We start from the raw sequence: 20,710 nt of genomic DNA on the forward strand, positions 1-20,710 counted from the left end.
CCTAAAAAGAAAAACAAGATCATAGACTGTGAATTTATGCGGTAGCCAAAACTAAAGCTTTCGATAGCTTAGGCATACTACCTACACCACATTGGTTTGAAAAGGAAATAGCGGTATGCTGTACGCCTATACGTACATTTTGAATCTGAGAGCATGAGTAGTTCTTGATGATTGTGTAATTAATTAAATTTTGCTAAACGTTGCAATTTTTTGAAGATCTGGCAGTGAATTTTAGTCCGTACTTTCAAACCGCGTTTGAAAATGAACAAAAGTATAAGGTTTGAAAATCCATAACTAAGCTGCAGTCCTTCCGTTCATACGAACTCACAAGCGGCCATTGAACGAGAAGGCTGCAGAATGCGATTGGGTTACTTTCCGCATCAGTTGTTGGGAAAGTAAAGTCAAAACACAAGACCATCAAAGCTTCTTACCTTATAGCTTTTACTTCATATGGATTGTTATGTATTGGTTCTATGATATTTTCAATAACTGCTTATAGCACCAGAGTTGAAACGCGTTTATTCTTTTGCAGATTTCTTTTGTATATGTCCAAGTTCAAATAACATAGGTCATTATACATTTTATACAGCATGCAAGTATGTAGGGTAATATAGCATGAAAGAAAAGTTGTACTGCGAACAACACCTCGCTCTTGGCAGTCGGACAATTTTTATTTGGCATAGATTTTGTCTTGTTATTCCTCGTTCCCACGCAAGTACTGAGAACGAATGGCAAAACAATATCAAGTTCTTTAGTTGTTATGTACGTAGTTAAATATTTTGTTATCTTGTTTTCAAATTCCAAATTTGGGCATAAAAATCTGTTTAAAATCCGTTTTTTTTATTGTTGGTTCTCCTTTCATGAAATTTAATTAAATTAAATTTATTTACAAAGGTACAAACTAACAAACATTTGTATTCAGTGTATTTGTACTTCTGTATTCAGTTTAGATTGTCGACTTTGTAAAACAAATATGACTACACTATAGTTACATCTAGCGCTGTACATATAAATGAAATGTATTCAGCATGCCAAGCACGTAAGTATTTACAATGCTATATGTAAATGAAGCAAAAGATTGTACATGGAAATATCATATTTTCGTTTTAAGGCCGGTGGTTTCTTTTGATGTAATTGATTCTGTGAGCTTTCTTCCGAACTTCCAGCACAGAGCTTGCAACATTTCTTCACGAAAGGCCTTGTCCCGTAAGCTGTAGATTATGACGTTGAAGAGACTGTAAAAGTAGAATTCACCAAGACGTAAAAACTGTTGTAAATGTTATTATCAATTTACAAGAACTTATTTACAGTATTGAAATATTCTTAGAAGTCACGCACAAGTTATAAAGCAATTTATATTCGATTAGCGATTCGATTTAGCACATTCGAACTAAAGCAACAAAATCTCACCTGTTGCTTAAAGTGATGTAGAAACTTACAAGGTAGGGTTGAGATAAACTGTCACAACTTAAATAACGACTATATAGCAGTGAAGAAAAAAGAATTGATGGAACTGAAACCAAAAATAAGCGTTATTAGGCCTATACATGTGTTTTGGTGAAGATATAGCAGTATAGGCTAATTAGTACGGGTATATAGACTGTGAGTTTTAAGATATGATTTTACATTTACCTGTTAAAAGGACCGAAAGCTGTTTCAAGTTGCAGTTTACTTTTTACCAAATGACTTTATAGCTATTTTTCATTACATGATATGCTAAACAAATTCTTACGCAAGGTGATGGTAAAACAAGTTTGCATTATCGCGACTGTCACCAACGCATTTTTATTTTGTTGCAAACAGCAACTTTCTGGATTCGTACTTTTACGTTTTTGTGCCAGTGTTCCTGCAAACTTTCGACGTCGGGAAATCATAATACCGGTTCCAATAATGAAAACACTCTGCGATAAAATATGTAAACAGATTGTTAAACTGAAAGTTATCGATTCTGCAGCTTTTGCTGTTACAATCCACTTGTTCTATTTTTAGGCTACTTCTGTTTTTGTCGGAAGTTATAGTTCAAATTTTTTTTCATTCTTACTTAGTTAATATATATTGAAGACTTACCGTTAGAATGTACGGTACAACATAAAAGATCGTAACTATTGCAAATGCAACATGATAATTTTGCCCCTGAGTTATTACTGTAATAGATGGGTAAAAAACGAATACCGTTGTGGAATAGGAATAGGTGACGTCTTCAACTAAACAAACTGAAAAACAATGTAAGCTACTGGTTATGCAGCTAACTAATATTGTGTTAATATCGGTTCCCAACGCTGCAGTTGAAGATTAAGTTATATATATATTGTATCTACATTTAGGCAGGTTCCTATAGACGAAAATGGAACGTTGCAAGGGCAGTCAATCGCAACAATTATGAAAAAAAGTGTCGCCACTCATCATATGTCTAGATTTTATATAATACAACTAAACATACTCAGAGATACGGTCATTGTTGATAAAATCCACACCATTGCAACTCCTGCGTAAACTGATTTTTTGTTTTGCCATCTGTAGTTAAACGGTTTTGTTACTGCGTAAAATCGCTCTATTGACAAATAAAGAAGATGATATATAGAAGAAGTGATCCCGAGAAGAAATGATATTCCTGCAGCATATGCTTGCGGCGATTCCCGCAAAGCCAATTGCTCCTTGTCGAGCCCAAGCGGTGTCATATTCATTGACCAGCTGAAATTGTAAGTAACTACAACCAACAGCTGAATACCTGCAAAACAAGGAGGCATTGGTGCTCGGAGTGTTTTTTTTTCGAAAAAGGGATATTTTTAGAAAATATAATTATATTGTAAACATAAAACATCGGAATAATTTGTGTTAACTACAGAATTTTATGTTCATACTTATCAGAATATCAGCAAACGCCAGTGAGCTTCTACAAATGTCCATTTTACTTGCTTTGCCACGTTTACATCTTCGAAAACCCAAATATATGGTTAAACCGTTTCCAACCAAAATTGCCAATCCCAAGCATACCGCTAGAAATAAAAAGAGCGCTCCACGAAATACTCCACATTCCTGGCAATCGAGCAAAGTTTTGTTGAAGCATTCGATGTAGATTTTCGATGTATTGGCTCGACAAATTCCAGGAAAAGCACAAAGCAGGGAGTGATTATCTGGAATTACATTGACATTTTGAAGAAAAAACAGAGAACATATTGTATTTGACCTCAACCGTTGAACAAAGTTAGGCATTAATTACACTCTGTGTGTATAATCGTTGCTTCAAATTCTAGCTGGTCATTCTGTTTGTCTGACTTACAGTTTTTTTCGTACAAGCCATAGTCTGTTGGTAATCTGTCCGGTATCAGAGCAGCAGGCTGATACATTTGCATATACTCTTCCATTTAGCTAATAAAGGACAACCAATATTTAATATCTTATAAGCACTTATACAATAAATTTTTGGCACTAAATATACATGTTTAAATGCGGAGGTTTCTGAAGCGCTTATTTTCAGTTGATATTTCAATTTAGACCTACACATTTTTTTCATGCACTATATCAAAATTACTGTATATTTAACTGAAATTTTCATAAAATTTGCACACAAGCATTTAACTACATTTCTCAATCAACAAAATTGCAGAAATGTTTCGCATATAGGCACTTTCGCTTTCTTGTCTATCCATAGATTGCCTTGCTTAAGTAATAAAACTAAAAGCTCCTGTTTATTTACTTTACACCTCTCGACCTACTGTATACTATAGATATACTAGTATGTCCTTAACAGTAATTTCAAATCCTTTAAGTAGAAAGAAATCGATTTACATCTTTCTTTCTTTCGCATTCATCAAATGTGCTTTGATAAACAATTATTATCTTCATGAATATTATTTGTCTGTAATTTCCTCTCGCTTTGTCGAAATCTATTTCATTTCTTCAAATAATTCTGCCTTGTAAAGATAAGCGGCTTTTTAATAATAAGCCGCAAATTAATATTTACGTATATGAACAGTTACGTAAAAGCGAAATTTTCCTTATGATGCTCAGACATACAGTAAGTAAACTGGTAAAACTATTTAAAACTGGGGTTCCGAAAATGCTGTTATTTAATGATAATATTTGGTCATTTTACCCAATAATTTGACTTTTGGAAAGTTAATGCATTAATAACAGAAAAACAATTCCCCATGGTATCACGATTTTCATTTCATATTGCTCTCAGTGGAACAACCTTGTAGAAATTTGCAAACGTGTTTTGAGTGTTAGTTTGCTGTTGTTATCAATCAGTTTATTACCGCTGCTGTCCTTTTGAACTCTATTGGTGATCTATCGTAGCTGATTTATTTTACAGTCGAACAAAAAGTGAAACTTGTCGCTTATTAAATAGAGTGATATTCAATTTCACTACCGGCATGAAACTGATTATCGGCTGGTGGCCTAGACGTCAGTCTAGCCGGCTGGTGGCCTAGACGTCAGTCTAGCCGGCTGGTGGCCTAGACGTCAGTCTAGCCGGCTGGTGGCCTAGACGTCAGTCTAGCCGGCTGGTGGCCTAGACGTCAGTCTAGCCGGCTGGTGGCCTAGACGTCAGTCTAGCCGGCTGGTGGCCTAGACGTCAGTCTAGCCGGCTGGTGGCCTAGACGTCAGTCTAGCCGGCTGGTGGCCTAGACGTCAGTCTAGCCGGCTGGTGGCCTAGACGTCAGTCTAGCCGGCTGGTGGCCTAGACGTCAGTCTAGCCGGCTGGTGGCCTAGACGTCAGTCTAGCCGGCTGGTGGCCTAGACGTCAGTCTAGCCGGCTGGTGGCCTAGACGTCAGTCTAGCCGGCTGGTGGCCTAGACGTCAGTCTAGCCGGCTGGTGGCCTAGACGTCAGTCTAGCCGGCTGGTGGCCTAGACGTCAGTCTAGCCGGCTGGTGGCCTAGACGTCAGTCTAGCCGGCTGGTGGCCTAGACGTCAGTCTAGCCGGCTGGTGGCCTAGACGTCAGTCTAGCCGGCTGGTGGCCTAGACGTCAGTCTAGCCGGCTGGTGGCCTAGACGTCAGTCTAGCCGGCTGGTGGCCTAGACGTCAGTCTAGCCGGCTGGTGGCCTAGACGTCAGTCTAGCCGGCTGGTGGCCTAGACGTCAGTCTAGCCGGCTGGTGGCCTAGACGTCAGTCTAGCCGGCTGGTGGCCTAGACGTCAGTCTAGCCGGCTGGTGGCCTAGACGTCAGTCTAGCCGGCTGGTGGCCTAGACGTCAGTCTAGCCGGCTGGTGGCCTAGACGTCAGTCTAGCCGGCTGGTGGCCTAGACGTCAGTCTATGGTCATCAAACGGTTGTTGGCTCGTCACTCTGCGGCCCGCTGGTTTGAACCTGCATCTTGTCGATCGACGTTCACCGATTTTTCCACTGTTGTATGTGTACCCTCCACCCGACCCCTAGTTTCATATTCTTATGAATATGAATATGCAATATCCAGATTAAGTTGCAAAAGTAATATAGGCTTTGTTGGCGGGATTCGAACGTACGCGGGCTGGGCCCAACAGATTTCGAGTCTGTCGCCTTAACCACTCCGCCACGACAACTGTGCCTATTGCATAGATGAAATAGATAAAATGCCACATTTCCGAATATCCGTATGAAATTGCAAAAGTAATATCGGCGTTGTCGGCGGGATTCGAACCTACGCGGGCAGGAACCAACAGATTTCGAGTCTGTCGCCTTAACCACTCGGCCACGACAACTGTGCTTAATGCACAGATGAAATAGATAAAATGGCGCATTTCCGATTATCCATTTGAAATTGCAAAAGTAATATCGGCGTTGTCGGCAGGAATCGGGGATTCGATTCAGATTTCGGGCAGGGCCCAACGACAACTGTGCTTAAAGTTCAATGCAAATAAATAAGATCGCACTTTTCTCGAATCTGTTATGAAAACATAATTTCAATCCCGCGTTGTCGGCAGGATTCGAACCTACGCGGACAGAGCCCTACATATTTCAAGTCTGTCGCCTTAACCACTCGGCCACGATAACTGTGCTTAATGTTCAACGCAAATAAATAAGATGGCACTTTTCTCGAATCTCTTATGAAAACATAATTTCACATCCGCGTTGTCGGCAGGATTCGAACCTGCGCGGGCAGAGCCCAACAGATTTCAAGTCTGTTGCCTTAACCACTCGGCCACGACAACTGTGCTTAATGTTCAATGCAAATAAATAAACTAGCACTTTTCTCGAATCTCTTATGAAAACATAATTTCAATCCCGCGTTGTCGGCAGGATTTGAACTTACGCGGGCAGAGCCCTACATATTTCAACTCTGTCGCGTTAACCACTCGGCCACGACAACTGTGCTTAATTTACAATGCAAATTGTTAAAATGGCACTTTTCTCGAATCTCTTATGAAAAATTTATGTTAACGTTTGCTGCCACTTTTTTCAGTTCCTTGTTAAACTAGAGTTTCCTAGTTAACTAAAAGCTAGTTTCAACCAAATTTTAAGTACTAAAGTAAACTTCTTTTATTTCCTTCAGTTTGACTTTCTGTTAACCTAAGCGCCTACATTTGAAAAATATCGTTCCAGATTTCAAGTCTGTATTTTTCAGTCTAGCCGGCTGGTGGCCTAGACGTGAGTCTAGCCGGCTGGTGGCCTAGACGTGAGTCTAGCCGGCTGGTGGCCTAGACGTGAGTCTAGCCGGCTGGTGGCCTAGACGTGAGTCTAGCCGGCTGGTGGCCTAGACGTGAGTCTAGCCGGCTGGTGGCCTAGACGTGAGTCTAGCCGGCTGGTGGCCTAGACGTGAGTCTAGCCGGCTGGTGGCCTAGACGTGAGTCTAGCCAGCTGGTGGCCTAGACGTGAGTCTAGCCAGCTGGTGGCCTAGACGTGAGTCTAGCCAGCTGGTGGCCTAGACGTCAGTCTATGGTCATCAAACGGTTGTTGGCTCGTCACTCTGCGGCCCGCTGGTTTGAACCTGCATCTTGTCGATCGACGTTCACCGATTTTTCCACTGTTGTATGTAAACATTGTTAGATGATCTCTACTGATTTTTTTGTTATTGGTAAATATATTGACATCTCGTCTAATGGAAAACCCAATATCAGATGATTTAACCCGATAACATCCGGTATTGTGGCAGAAACAGATCAAAATTCTTTAAGGGTAATATTTACTGGGCCGCAGGTTCGACTTATGCTCCAGTGTAAAGAACTTAAACATAAAATGACTACGAGAGAAGCAGAAGCATGGAAGGCATTTCGACAAGTAGTTAATTTTTTTTCTTAGTAATAAACGAAGCGATAACTATAAAGTTTTGTTGAACAATCTGATGGAGGAATAAGAAAAATTGGGATGTCGTATGTCCTTGAAAATGCATTATCTGCACTCTCACCTTGATTTTTTCAGTCCAAATATGGGTGATGTAAGCGAAGAAAATGGTGAAAGGTTTCACCAGGACATTTCTGACATGGAAAGAACATACCAAGGAAGGTGGAGCTGCAACATGATGGGGGATTATTTGTGGTCCATAAAGAAGAAGATTTCTCAGTTCATAGACGCAAATCACGCAAATTACGCAGAAAAAAACACTTCTAAAGTTTTTTGGAATGTTTGCAATATGCATCCTTACATAATGCATGAGTAGACTATATTATGCACAATACTTCTTTGTGTTAGCGTGTTTGTGAGTCTTATACAAAATTATGCTTAGTAATACTGAAAAAGTTTGAGTAAAATCAGAAAAAGCGACATTTCTTCAAAAGTAATGAGTGATCATGCTTATTTCGTAATAAGTTTATGTTTTACAATAATATAAAACGTTGAGGTTTGTTTCAAGTTACAGTGAACTCGTTTGTCATTTTTGCTACATACACCAAGAAACTTATCATGCAATTCACAGTTCGCACCCTTTGGAATTTCACTGCAACATCTTCTCACACAAACAAAATTAGTTTTACTGCGTTTACGGTCTTGAATATTGTTTGATTTCAAAGCGTTGTGCAATGTTCGAATTGAATCATTTAAGAAGAGAAATTACGCAGGACGAACGTTTGATGTACGAAAATTGTTGTTCAGTTCTTTTATTCAGATATTACAGATACCATCATGAAGCACCAGATGCTATCATGATATTCTCGTCGATATTAAAACAAAAGCAAAAATCTAAGATCTGCTACGTTTCGCGCTTCCCGTGATAGTTATGATAGTTATGATAGTTATTATGATATGACTGTCTATCATTAATGTGGGCGACTTTGACTGACAGACCCGGATTACGAGACGAATGTAAAATCAACTCAGATTATAAACCAAGTCCTATTCATTGCACAAGGTACCAAGAATGCAAGTATATTTATAATGCAAGACTCTTTTATTTTAGTTTCAAGATCAATGTTGTTGTCCCTTTATGGGGTCCATGTCTGACATTTATCATCTGAATTTCTGACGTAAAATTTGTAACAATTCTTCTCGGAATTCCTTGTCTCGTATGTTGTAAATTATGACGTTGACAAGACTGCCAAAAATAACATCAACTGGTAAGGGAAAATGGTGTAACGAAGTTTAAAAAAGTTAAAAAAGTTACCGTAAATTGCTAAGTTAAAGATAAGAAAGACAACACAAAGTATAGATGAACGATAACCTGTTGCTTAAAGTGAAGTAAAAACTTGCAAAATAAGGTTTAGAGAGAACATCGCAATCCATTTGATGACTATAAAGCAAGGCGGATGCAACTAAAGTCGGAACTGGAAAAAGATATGACAAGTATGTAAAGTCTGTTGCCTAGTTTGTTGCACACACGGGCTTATGATGTGATCATATTTAGCAGTAATAGTAATTTAGTTCCTTCGATTATCCCACTCATTGATGATGCAGTTAAATACAAAAACTCTTGAAAACTAATCATGAATAATTTGAAAAAGCTTAAAAACAGCTAAATTTGACAATTAAATTATTGGAAGAAGCATAGGCTACAGAAGGAGTATATGGGCTGTATACCTAACACACATTTTCCTAATTAATACGCTATATACTGTACAGTTGTTATTGAGCATCCCTTACGAAAAGTGGCTGTAAAACATATTTGCATTATAGCAACTGTCACCAGTGCGTGGTTGTTTTGCTGCAAACGATTCCTTTGTGAGTTTGAATGTTTTTGTTGAAGTCCATTTCCTCCAACCTTTTGACGTCGACAGATCATCACAGCAGTTCCAACAATTAAAACGCTCTGCAAAACCAAATTTCATTAATATCTCATATTGTAACAAACATTGGAACATGTGTACAGCTACTTGTTTCAATTCCTTCATGCTTACACTTCCTTTACTCAAACTCCAAATTAATGGTGACACTTTTAAAACTATTATTATTTATTCAAACTCACATTTGATATGTAAGGGAGAAAATACAACACCGCTAGAGGAACAAGAGAGTCAACACGACTGCGTTCTAAGTTTATTGCGTTCTGCGACGGAAAAAAGACGAAAAGTGTTGCAGAGTAATCAAACGTCCATTCTTGAAAGAAAGTCACTATACAAAAGCTTTGCTTATTTGACTACTTCATGCCTACGCTTTATATTCAAATATAACACTGCTGGTTACTTAAGATAAACCAGTAAGTTATAGACTTTAAATGCGTATAAAACTATTGTTATTTGTAATGAATTGTTATTCGTTATTATATACCGTAAGTCACGAAAACATTTACTCACTTAAAACTTACTCAGAAAAATGGCGATTGCTGATAGAATCCATGTCATTGCTAACCCAACATAAACTGATTTTTTGCTTTGCCATCTGTAGTTGAACGGCTTAGCAACAGCATAGAATCGCTCTATTGCCATATAAGCCAGATGATTCATTGAGGCAGTGATCCCAAGCAAATACGATATTCCCCCAACATATGCTTGCGGTGATCCCCGCAAAGCCAAACGCATTTTGTCGAGCTCTTCCGGCATCATATTCATCGACCAGCTAAAGTTGTAAGGCACCACTACTAACGGCTGTACACCTGCAATATTTCAGAATTCAATTTGCTGTTTATGAGATAGATAATGACAAAAATGATAGATTTAAAATGGTTTCATTGTAAATATATAAGAAGTTTTTTAACGTGTTCTGACTAGGCTTAACTGCAGAAAGTTGTTCATTACTTGTCAAGGCATCGGCTAGCGCCAGTGAGCTTCTGCAGATGTCCAATTTATTCGCCTTGCCACGTCTACATCTTCGAATACCCACAAGCATCGTTAAAGCGTTTGCAGTCAAAATGGCCAATCCCAAAGACACAGCTAGCAATAATATTACAGCGCCACCAGCCATTCCACATTCTTCACAATCCAGCAAAGTTTTGTTAAAACAATTTCGATAAATATCTATTCTGCCTTTTCCGCAAAATCCAGGATAGCTACAACGTTGGGAGCGATTGCCTGAAGGATAAGAGAAATTAGGGGCGAAATAAAGAAGCGGGCAATGCTTTATATAAAACCTGACCTTTGTAAAATGCACCATGTATAGTGTTAATGTCACAGCATGCAGTTTCAAAGTATACATATCCTTGTCCAAAATGAACGATCATTCGAAGTTAACCACATACTATCTACTGCTGGTAACATGCCTGGCATCCCAGCAGGCCGATGTATTGATACGTCACTTCTATTGAGAGCTGAAGATAGACTGAAGTTTTGTGTCGGTTCAAACATTGATGACTTCGTGGCTCCAAATGTAGGATTTACACCGTAAATTTCCATCAGTATTCTACTGGCTTGCAATTAAGCTTTCTGTACTTGGATATTGATCCAGTAAAATCGTTCACCGAGCGGTTACTCTCGTTCGGTTGCACTGTTGTTGCTTACAGGCTTCACACTAATGCTGTGATATTCGAAAACATTTTACTAATTAAATCAAGTTACAGATAATCTGTAAAATAGTATAACCTATATACCGTTTGTGTTTATAGTAGCTGAACATTTTTTATGAGATATAAACAAAATGTTCTTTCATAAACTCAGCACTTAGAGTAAATATCACAAAAATAAATACATAATAAAATGTCGTGTTGAATTGATTTTATGAGCTCTTTGCTTCGGCATTTCCATCTGCTTTGCTGTGTCATCAATCAACCTCACTGTTGTGTTGATTAGATTTTAATCTAATTTTCATTTCCTATTGCTTAGTCGGGAATCCCGTTCTTGAACCACACAATGAAAAGTTCTTAAGGAAACGATGGTAAGTTATGAAAATTATAATAATAAATCTGCCGAGCAATTCACCCACCAAAGAACATAAGATGTACCAGATAAGTAAAAGATTAAATTTTGGATTTCAATAACTACCACGAAGTAAAAATAAAAATAAATTGTTTTATTTTGTTGCTCTCAGGTCCCTTTTGCGCTTTGACGTTTTTTTTTTAAATAGTTTCTTCAACAGTCCAAAATTTTTTTTCAAGTGCGTTAAAAAATATCTGGTAAGCCGTGAAATGATTGCTAATTCTATATTATTTGGTAATATTTGAGTTTCTTGATTAAATTTTGTAACTTAGTAACTCAATTGACGTTTAATAACCCGAGTAACCAACAATAACTTTCGCAACTTCACCGTGAATAAAGTTTTTGATTAATGGCTGACCAATTCAGCGAAACGGGATTTACTCCATAATGCACGTTGAGCGACGTTTCAACGTACAGTATACATGCAGTATGTTGTTGTTGTAGTTTGTAACATACTTTTATGCCGATATTACTCATATAAGGAAATGTTATTTCTTCGAATTGAAAGCTCATTGTCTTTCTACATCACTTACTGAAATCAATACTGACCTACAATAAGTCTGTGGTTGTCAGATAGTTTAATTTGAAGATCGTTTTTATTGATGTTCGTTTATTGGTTTTTGCAGACTTGAATCCCATGATTTCGACAAAAAATTTATAATTTTCTTTTAATCTTGTGTTCAAATCTTTCTTCATATCTTATGTCGACATATACTGTAGTTATAATCATAAAATATTCATTTTAATTCATTTTAGATTACATGTACTACGTTTCATGGTAAAATAAAGCGATTTATTTAGAGTTATTATGAATAACACGCTAATAAAAATATGCACTAATTAATTAATAATTCTAAGTCGGTTGCAATAACAATAAGTCGGTCGGTATAAAAAACGTATAAAAAATTACTTCAATCTAGCCACCTTTTTAAAATTAGGTGATAGTTTGTAGAAATAAAAAAGTTAAAGGAAAGTTTTTAACACACTTTTATGACAACGAACTTTATTTACCAGTTATGCATAAAAGTAAAATTAAACGTGTTTCAACAGCGAAATTGTGCAATGCTTTGCCAAAGAAATATAATGCATAGTATATTACATTTTAGAAACAAAAGTGTTTGAACCAAAGTTTTGACTTGAAAATATTCCTGAAAATATTTCGTTTACCGCTTTTATCTTATTAAATGTGTATGACATTAATTTACAACAAAATAAATTTTAATGCAAATCATATTTGCCTTTCAGGCTTTACTGTACCTTAATACCGGGCTTAGGTAAAGTCGATACAAAACTTAGAAAAATGAGTAATAACTTGGTTATCGCATAACCAATGCTAAGCGGTGGAAAAATTGCAGTTTGGCTCCAAATTCTATCATTCAACAACGTAACGTGGGCTTTATGATTTCAAATTTTATAGCAATCTCTTTAATGATAACTTGCTGGTGATGACAAACTTATACACTGTACAGTATGTAATATTAAGTTCATGCATATTGAAATGTTATATTTCTTTATTTATTTCTTCTTTGCAATGAGTTTTATGATTTGAAATATTTCTTTTCGAAAGTCTTCGTCAGAAACGTTGTATATTATGACGTTGAAAAAGCTGCAAAAAGAATAACAACACAGCATTATAACAAAAACTACTTTTTTGGTTGAAATTTGTGCTATCTAAAATTAAAACCGTACTTCTTAAGCATGTTTTAAAGATACAATGGATTTAAAATGGGGTTGTATTAAGTACTAGCCTGTTGCTTAAAGCGAAGTAATAGCAGATCAGTAAAACCGTTGATATCGTAGTCCATTCTAACGATCCGGAATATAGCAAGTAAACAATAACCAATAAGGGAACTGTAAATAGAGCGTGTTACCAACGATTGTTCAATAAAACTCGGTCAAATATTAATTTATGTGATTATATTTAGATAGGTTTTGTTGTAGGAAAAGCACAGATCCAAATCTTACGCAGTGTAATAGTAAACAGAGTTTGCATGATTGCGATTGTAATCAGAGGTCTTGCTTTTCGTAGTAGCTTGTTTTTGTTTGTAGCCGTGGCAACAAATTTCCTGCATTTATTGATTGCGAGGTTTTGACGTTGGCGAAGCAAAATACCAGTCGCCAAAATTAGAACGTTCTGCAAAGGAAAACTTTGTTTTCACGATTTAGTTCTTTTTAAAGCATCTTTATTCGATATTTACCACTCGCGATTTGATTTTTAAAATCTTACCGTTAACAGGTATGGAAACAAATAAAAGATTATGAAAGTCCCGATAGCCATGTTGGAATTAGATCCCCGCATCATTTTCAACGGAATAGGAAGGAACAGAAACACGGGAGCACTATAAGTGAATGTTATTTCCTTGGAAACAGCAACTGCAAAATGTGAATGTTCACTTAAAAATATCACTGCGTTTAGTAAGAATAAGTATGTCGCTTAATACATATAAAAGGCCGGATAACGATAACAATGACGTTCCCAAACACAAAATCTTAAAAGTGAAAACTTAAATGCCTTGTTACCAAGACTCGATGAAATTGACGTTAAAATCCACACCATGCCAATTCCCAAATAAACCGATTTTGTGCTTTGCCATTTGTACTTGAACGGTAGTGCTATTGCATAAAACCGCTCCATTGCCATTAAAGCAAGATGGTACGTGGACGACGTGATCGCGAGCAATATGCACATTCCGCCTGCGATTGCCTGTGGTGATCCCCGTAGATCCCATTGCACTCGGTCGAGCTCAAATGGAGTTGAATTCATAGACCAACTAAAGTTGTAAACTGCTACTAACAGGTGTACGCCTAAAAGAAAAGCAGGCATCTAGGTTGGTTGACTTGATTTTTCTTTGACTTTCGACAAACGTGAGAAGGAGTACGAACGAAAACTTTAGAATATTGGTCATGGTAACAATTAAACTTACCAATGGTAACATCCATCATAGCCAGCGAATTTCTACAGATATCCACTTTACTTTCTTTGCCACGCCTGCAACGTCGAATACCCAAAAACAGAGTTAAACAATTTCCAACCAGGATTGCAAGTGCCAAACACAGCACCGTTGAGAGGAAAGCCGCACCTCGGGCAACGCCACATTCTTTGCAATCAAACAAAGTTAAATTGGCGCAACTTTTGTAGACTTTTGCTCTTGTTCCAATACAAACACCAGGAAGAAATGACAAATCATCATCCGTTCTTGCGGTGATTGTACTAGTATTTAAACTTGGGCTAGTCATAATACTTGCTTTCAAGTATATACGTGAAAAGAATTCTATTTAAAACTTCTGTGTAATTGCTATTAATTTCCTTTTTGAAGCATTGATAAGCAATGTCAGACCTTGCTGTATAAATGATGTTACAGAAAATACAAAGAACAAGTTAATTCTTTAATACAGTATAAGCTACAGGTAGGTCTATATTTTTCTGTATACCGCTATATATCTTGAATTTGATCTTTGACCTTATTTCGACGCTTTTTTTCACCGTTTCATTTACATAAGTTCATCAATGCCAGATTATGTTCATAATCGATTTTAAATTAACATTACGTAATTTAATATTACGTATTTTCCATTAAAATATTAACCATTGACAAATACGATATAGATTATGACGTTAACAAAACTATAAAAATAGCATTTACTGATATGTAAAATCTTTTGAAACCTCATTATTTATTGATTCCAATAAAAACTGGTTGAAATACACTTAAGGACACATCATGAATATATTGTGCAATCAACTTAAAAGAATAGGAACCCCGGCTTTTGCTTAAAACAACAATGAAGCTTAGAAAATGTAAGGTTTGGTCACGTTACTAACCCAAGTATAGTGACGACAATAGGGGCAGCCCGTACGTAGGGGATGTAGGGCTGCAACCCATCCTGTGATTTTTGTCAAGTCAAATGAAACAAAATGCTAACTGATTTCAGTTTTTGATTCTTCTTTTAATATTTTTTACTGCTCTTTTTGTATTTTTTAATTGGAAGCACTTATGGCTGCGCCCGAATGTGTTTGGGTTTGTTTACTTTCTTCGAGTCGCAGAAGGGAAATTCCCTGTTAACAAGTTAGTAGCAAAACAGCTGGTGGTGGGCTGCTGGAGTCGCAGCACGAAATCGTCCGAAACTACGCAGCAGGTCATTGCTTTCAACTGGTTTTAAATAAGCAGATAATACAACTGATGTAGGTCAGTGTTATTACATTGATATTGGACGACTGCAATAGTCACCTGTAGGCTAAAATCGTTTTAACACATAACTTAAAGATGCAATAGGTTAAGGCAGTGTATGTAATAGAGGTTTATATAGGCCTGAAGGCTGTGCCCGAAAAGAGTGGGAAGGAAAACACACAGCCTAAAAAGAAAAACAAGATCATAGACTGTGAATTTATGCGGTAGCCAAAACTAAAGCTTTCGATAGCTTAGGCATACTACCTACACCACATTGGTTTGAAAAGGAAATAGCGGTATGCTGTACGCCTATACGTACATTTTGAATCTGAGAGCATGAGTAGTTCTTGATGATTGTGTAATTAATTAAATTTTGCTAAACGTTGCAATTTTTTGAAGATCTGGCAGTGAATTTTAGTCCGTACTTTCAAACCGCGTTTGAAAATGAACAAAAGTATAAGGTTTGAAAATCCATAACTAAGCTGCAGTCCTTCCGTTCATACGAACTCACAAGCGGCCATTGAACGAGAAGGCTGCAGAATGCGATTGGGTTACTTTCCGCATCAGTTGTTGGGAAAGTAAAGTCAAAACACAAGACCATCAAAGCTTCTTACCTTATAGCTTTTACTTCATATGGATTGTTATGTATTGGTTCTATGATATTTTCAATAACTGCTTATAGCACCAGAGTTGAAACGCGTTTATTCTTTTGCAGATTTCTTTTGTATATGTCCAAGTTCAAATAACATAGGTCATTATACATTTTATACAGCATGCAAGTATGTAGGGTAATATAGCATGAAAGAAAAGTTGTACTGCGAACAACACCTCGCTCTTGGCAGTCGGACAATTTTTATTTGGCATAGATTTTGTCTTGTTATTCCTCGTTCCCACGCAAGTACTGAGAACGAATGGCAAAACAATATCAAGTTCTTTAGTTGTTATGTACGTAGTTAAATATTTTGTTATCTTGTTTTCAAATTCCAAATTTGGGCATAAAAATCTGTTTAAAATCCGTTTTTTTTATTGTTGGTTCTCCTTTCATGAAATTTAATTAAATTAAATTTATTTACAAAGGTACAAACTAACAAACATTTGTATTCAGTGTATTTGTACTTCTGTATTCAGTTTAGATTGTCGACTTTGTAAAACAAATATGACTACACTATAGTTACATCTAGCGCTGTACATATAAATGAAATGTATTCAGCATGCCAAGCACGTAAGTATTTACAATGCTATATGTAAATGAAGCAAAAGATTGTACATGGAAATATCATATTTTCGTTTTAAGGCCGGTGGTTTCTTTTGATGTAATTGATTCTGTGAGCTTTCTTCCGAACTTCCAGCACAGAGCTTGCAACATTTCTTCACGAAAGGCCTTGTCCCGTAAGCTGTAGATTATGACGTTGAAGAGACTGTAAAAGTAGAATTCACCAAGACGTAAAAACTGTTGTAAATGTTATTATCAATTTACAAGAACTTATTTACAGTATTGAAATATTCTTAGAAGTCACGCACAAGTTATAAAGCAATTTATATTCGATTAGCGATTCGATTTAGCACATTCGAACTAAAGCAACAAAATCTCACCTGTTGCTTAAAGTGATGTAGAAACTTACAAGGTAGGGTTGAGATAAACTGTCACAACTTAAATAACGACTATATAGCAGTGAAGAAAAAAGAATTGATGGAACTGAAACCAAAAATAAGCGTTATTAGGCCTATACATGTGTTTTGGTGAAGATATAGCAGTATAGGCTAATTAGTACGGGTATATAGACTGTGAGTTTTAAGATATGATTTTACATTTACCTGTTAAAAGGACCGAAAGCTGTTTCAAGTTGCAGTTTACTTTTTACCAAATGACTTTATAGCTATTTTTCATTACATGATATGCTAAACAAATTCTTACGCAAGGTGATGGTAAAACAAGTTTGCATTATCGCGACTGTCACCAACGCATTTTTATTTTGTTGCAAACAGCAACTTTCTGGATTCGTACTTTTACGTTTTTGTGCCAGTGTTCCTGCAAACTTTCGACGTCGGGAAATCATAATACCGGTTCCAATAATGAAAACACTCTGCGATAAAATATGTAAACAGATTGTTAAACTGAAAGTTATCGATTCTGCAGCTTTTGCTGTTACAATCCACTTGTTCTATTTTTAGGCTACTTCTGTTTTTGTCGGAAGTTATAGTTCAAATTTTTTTTCATTCTTACTTAGTTAATATATATTGAAGACTTACCGTTAGAATGTACGGTACAACATAAAAGATCGTAACTATTGCAAATGCAACATGATAATTTTGCCCCTGAGTTATTACTGTAATAGATGGGTAAAAAACGAATACCGTTGTGGAATAGGAATAGGTGACGTCTTCAACTAAACAAACTGAAAAACAATGTAAGCTACTGGTTATGCAGCTAACTAATATTGTGTTAATATCGGTTCCCAACGCTGCAGTTGAAGATTAAGTTATATATATATTGTATCTACATTTAGGCAGGTTCCTATAGACGAAAATGGAACGTTGCAAGGGCAGTCAATCGCAACAATTATGAAAAAAAGTGTCGCCACTCATCATATGTCTAGATTTTATATAATACAACTAAACATACTCAGAGATACGGTCATTGTTGATAAAATCCACACCATTGCAACTCCTGCGTAAACTGATTTTTTGTTTTGCCATCTGTAGTTAAACGGTTTTGTTACTGCGTAAAATCGCTCTATTGACAAATAAAGAAGATGATATATAGAAGAAGTGATCCCGAGAAGAAATGATATTCCTGCAGCATATGCTTGCGGCGATTCCCGCAAAGCCAATTGCTCCTTGTCGAGCCCAAGCGGTGTCATATTCATTGACCAGCTGAAATTGTAAGTAACTACAACCAACAGCTGAATACCTGCAAAACAAGGAGGCATTGGTGCTCGGAGTGTTTTTTTTTCGAAAAAGGGATATTTTTAGAAAATATAATTATATTGTAAACATAAAACATCGGAATAATTTGTGTTAACTACAGAATTTTATGTTCATACTTATCAGAATATCAGCAAACGCCAGTGAGCTTCTACAAATGTCCATTTTACTTGCTTTGCCACGTTTACATCTTCGAAAACCCAAATATATGGTTAAACCGTTTCCAACCAAAATTGCCAATCCCAAGCATACCGCTAGAAATAAAAAGAGCGCTCCACGAAATACTCCACATTCCTGGCAATCGAGCAAAGTTTTGTTGAAGCATTCGATGTATTGGCTCGACAAATTCCAGGAAAAGCACAAAGCAGGGAGTGATTATCTGGAATTACATTGACATTTTGAAGAAAAAACAGAGAACATATTGTATTTGACCTCAACCGTTGAACAAAGTTAGGCATTAATTACACTCTGTGTGTATAATCGTTGCTTCAAATTCTAGCTGGTCATTCTGTTTGTCTGACTTACAGTTTTTTTCGTACAAGCCATAGTCTGTTGGTAATCTGTCCGGTATCAGAGCAGCAGGCTGATACATTTGCATATACTCTTCCATTTAGCTAATAAAGGACAACCAATATTTAATATCTTATAAGCACTTATACAATAAATTTTTGGCACTAAATATACATGTTTAAATGCGGAGGTTTCTGAAGCGCTTATTTTCAGTTGATATTTCAATTTAGACCTACACATTTTTTTCATGCACTATATCAAAATTACTGTATATTTAACTGAAATTTTCATAAAATTTGCACACAAGCATTTAACTACATTTCTCAATCAACAAAATTGCAGAAATGTTTCGCATATAGGCACTTTCGCTTTCTTGTCTATCCATAGATTGCCTTGCTTAAGTAATAAAACTAAAAGCTCCTGTTTATTTACTTTACACCTCTCGACCTACTGTATACTATAGATATACTAGTATGTCCTTAACAGTAATTTCAAATCCTTTAAGTAGAAAGAAATCGATTTACATCTTTCTTTCTTTCGCATTCATCAAATGTGCTTTGATAAACAATTATTATCTTCATGAATATTATTTGTCTGTAATTTCCTCTCGCTTTGTCGAAATCTATTTCATTTCTTCAAATAATTCTGCCTTGTAAAGATAAGCGGCTTTTTAATAATAAGCCGCAAATTAATATTTACGTATATGAACAGTTACGTAAAAGCGAAATTTTCCTTATGATGCTCAGACATACAGTAAGTAAACTGGTAAAACTATTTAAAACTGGGGTTCCGAAAATGCTGTTATTTAATGATAATATTTGGTCATTTTACCCAATAATTTGACTTTTGGAAAGTTAATGCATTAATAACAGAAAAACAATTCCCCATGGTATCACGATTTTCATTTCATATTGCTCTCAGTGGAACAACCTTGTAGAAATTTGCAAACGTGTTTTGAGTGTTAGTTTGCTGTTGTTATCAATCAGTTTATTACCGCTGCTGTCCTTTTGAACTCTATTGGTGATCTATCGTAGCTGATTTATTTTACAGTCGAACAAAAAGTGAAACTTGTCGCTTATTAAATAGAGTGATATTCAATTTCACTACCGGCATGAAACTGATTATCGGCTGGTGGCCTAGACGTCAGTCTAGCCGGCTGGTGGCCTAGACGTCAGTCTAGCCGGCTGGTGGCCTAGACGTCAGTCTAGCCGGCTGGTGGCCTAGACGTCAGTCTAGCCGGCTGGTGGCCTAGACGTCAGTCTAGCCGGCTGGTGGCCTAGACGTCAGTCTAGCCGGCTGGTGGCCTAGACGTCAGTCTAGCCGGCTGGTGGCCTAGACGTCAGTCTAGCCGGCTGGTGGCCTAGACGTCAGTCTAGCCGGCTGGTGGCCTAGACGTCAGTCTAGCCGGCTGGTGGCCTAGACGTCAGTCTAGCCGGCTGGTGGCCTAGACGTCAGTCTAGCCGGCTGGTGGCCTAGACGTCAGTCTAGCCGGCTGGTGGCCTAGACGTCAGTCTAGCCGGCTGGTGGCCTAGACGTCAGTCTAGCCGGCTGGTGGCCTAGACGTCAGTCTAGCCGGCTGGTGGCCTAGACGTCAGTCTAGCCGGCTGGTGGCCTAGACGTCAGTCTAGCCGGCTGGTGGCCTAGACGTCAGTCTAGCCGGCTGGTGGCCTAGACGTCAGTCTAGCCGGCTGGTGGCCTAGACGTCAGTCTAGCCGGCTGGTGGCCTAGACGTCAGTCTAGCCGGCTGGTGGCCTAGACGTCAGTCTAGCCGGCTGGTGGCCTAGACGTCAGTCTAGCCGGCTGGTGGCCTAGACGTCAGTCTAGCCGGCTGGTGGCCTAGACGTCAGTCTAGCCGGCTGGTGGCCTAGACGTCAGTCTAGCCGGCTGGTGGCCTAGACGTCAGTCTAGCCGGCT

General features: G+C 37.5%; 2 protein-coding genes, 2 long non-coding RNA genes and 1 other non-coding gene across 5 annotated transcripts; all 5 read right to left on the reverse strand.

The window, feature by feature from the left end:
• Positions 1-927: 927 nt before the first annotated feature.
• LOC143446701 (uncharacterized) lies at positions 928-1,847 on the reverse strand. The gene is made up of 3 exons (XR_013113972.1): positions 1,733-1,847; positions 1,411-1,513; positions 928-1,235 (listed from the first exon to the last, which is right to left on the reverse strand). It is a non-coding gene; the product is annotated as an uncharacterized LOC143446701 (long non-coding RNA).
• A 4,199-nt stretch (positions 1,848-6,046) lies between these two features.
• Trnas-uga (transfer RNA serine (anticodon UGA)) lies at positions 6,047-6,128 on the reverse strand. The gene has a single exon. It is a non-coding gene; the product is annotated as a tRNA-Ser (tRNA).
• Positions 6,129-8,765: 2,637 nt separating this feature from the next.
• LOC143446730 (octopamine receptor beta-2R-like) lies at positions 8,766-10,277 on the reverse strand. Its single transcript, XM_076946495.1, has 5 exons — positions 10,080-10,277; positions 9,650-9,937; positions 9,311-9,456; positions 9,032-9,154; positions 8,766-8,825 (listed from the first exon to the last, which is right to left on the reverse strand). Exons 1-5 carry the CDS (start codon positions 10,243-10,245, stop codon positions 8,766-8,768), a joined length of 783 nt encoding a protein of 260 aa, XP_076802610.1. The 5' UTR covers positions 10,246-10,277.
• Positions 10,278-12,707: 2,430 nt separating this feature from the next.
• LOC143446735 (uncharacterized) lies at positions 12,708-14,209 on the reverse strand. The gene is made up of 6 exons (XM_076946506.1): positions 14,117-14,209; positions 13,713-13,997; positions 13,420-13,565; positions 13,158-13,326; positions 12,941-13,043; positions 12,708-12,798 (listed from the first exon to the last, which is right to left on the reverse strand). Exons 1-6 carry the CDS (start codon positions 14,133-14,135, stop codon positions 12,708-12,710), a joined length of 813 nt encoding a protein of 270 aa, XP_076802621.1. The 5' UTR covers positions 14,136-14,209.
• A 2,262-nt stretch (positions 14,210-16,471) lies between these two features.
• LOC143447364 (uncharacterized) lies at positions 16,472-17,391 on the reverse strand. Its single transcript, XR_013114082.1, has 3 exons — positions 17,277-17,391; positions 16,955-17,057; positions 16,472-16,779 (listed from the first exon to the last, which is right to left on the reverse strand). It is a non-coding gene; the product is annotated as an uncharacterized LOC143447364 (long non-coding RNA).
• Between the last annotated feature and the right edge of the window lie 3,319 nt (positions 17,392-20,710).

This window comes from Clavelina lepadiformis, chromosome 2 (genome assembly GCF_947623445.1).
Source record: "Clavelina lepadiformis chromosome 2, kaClaLepa1.1, whole genome shotgun sequence".
NCBI lineage: Eukaryota > Metazoa > Chordata > Ascidiacea > Aplousobranchia > Clavelinidae > Clavelina > Clavelina lepadiformis.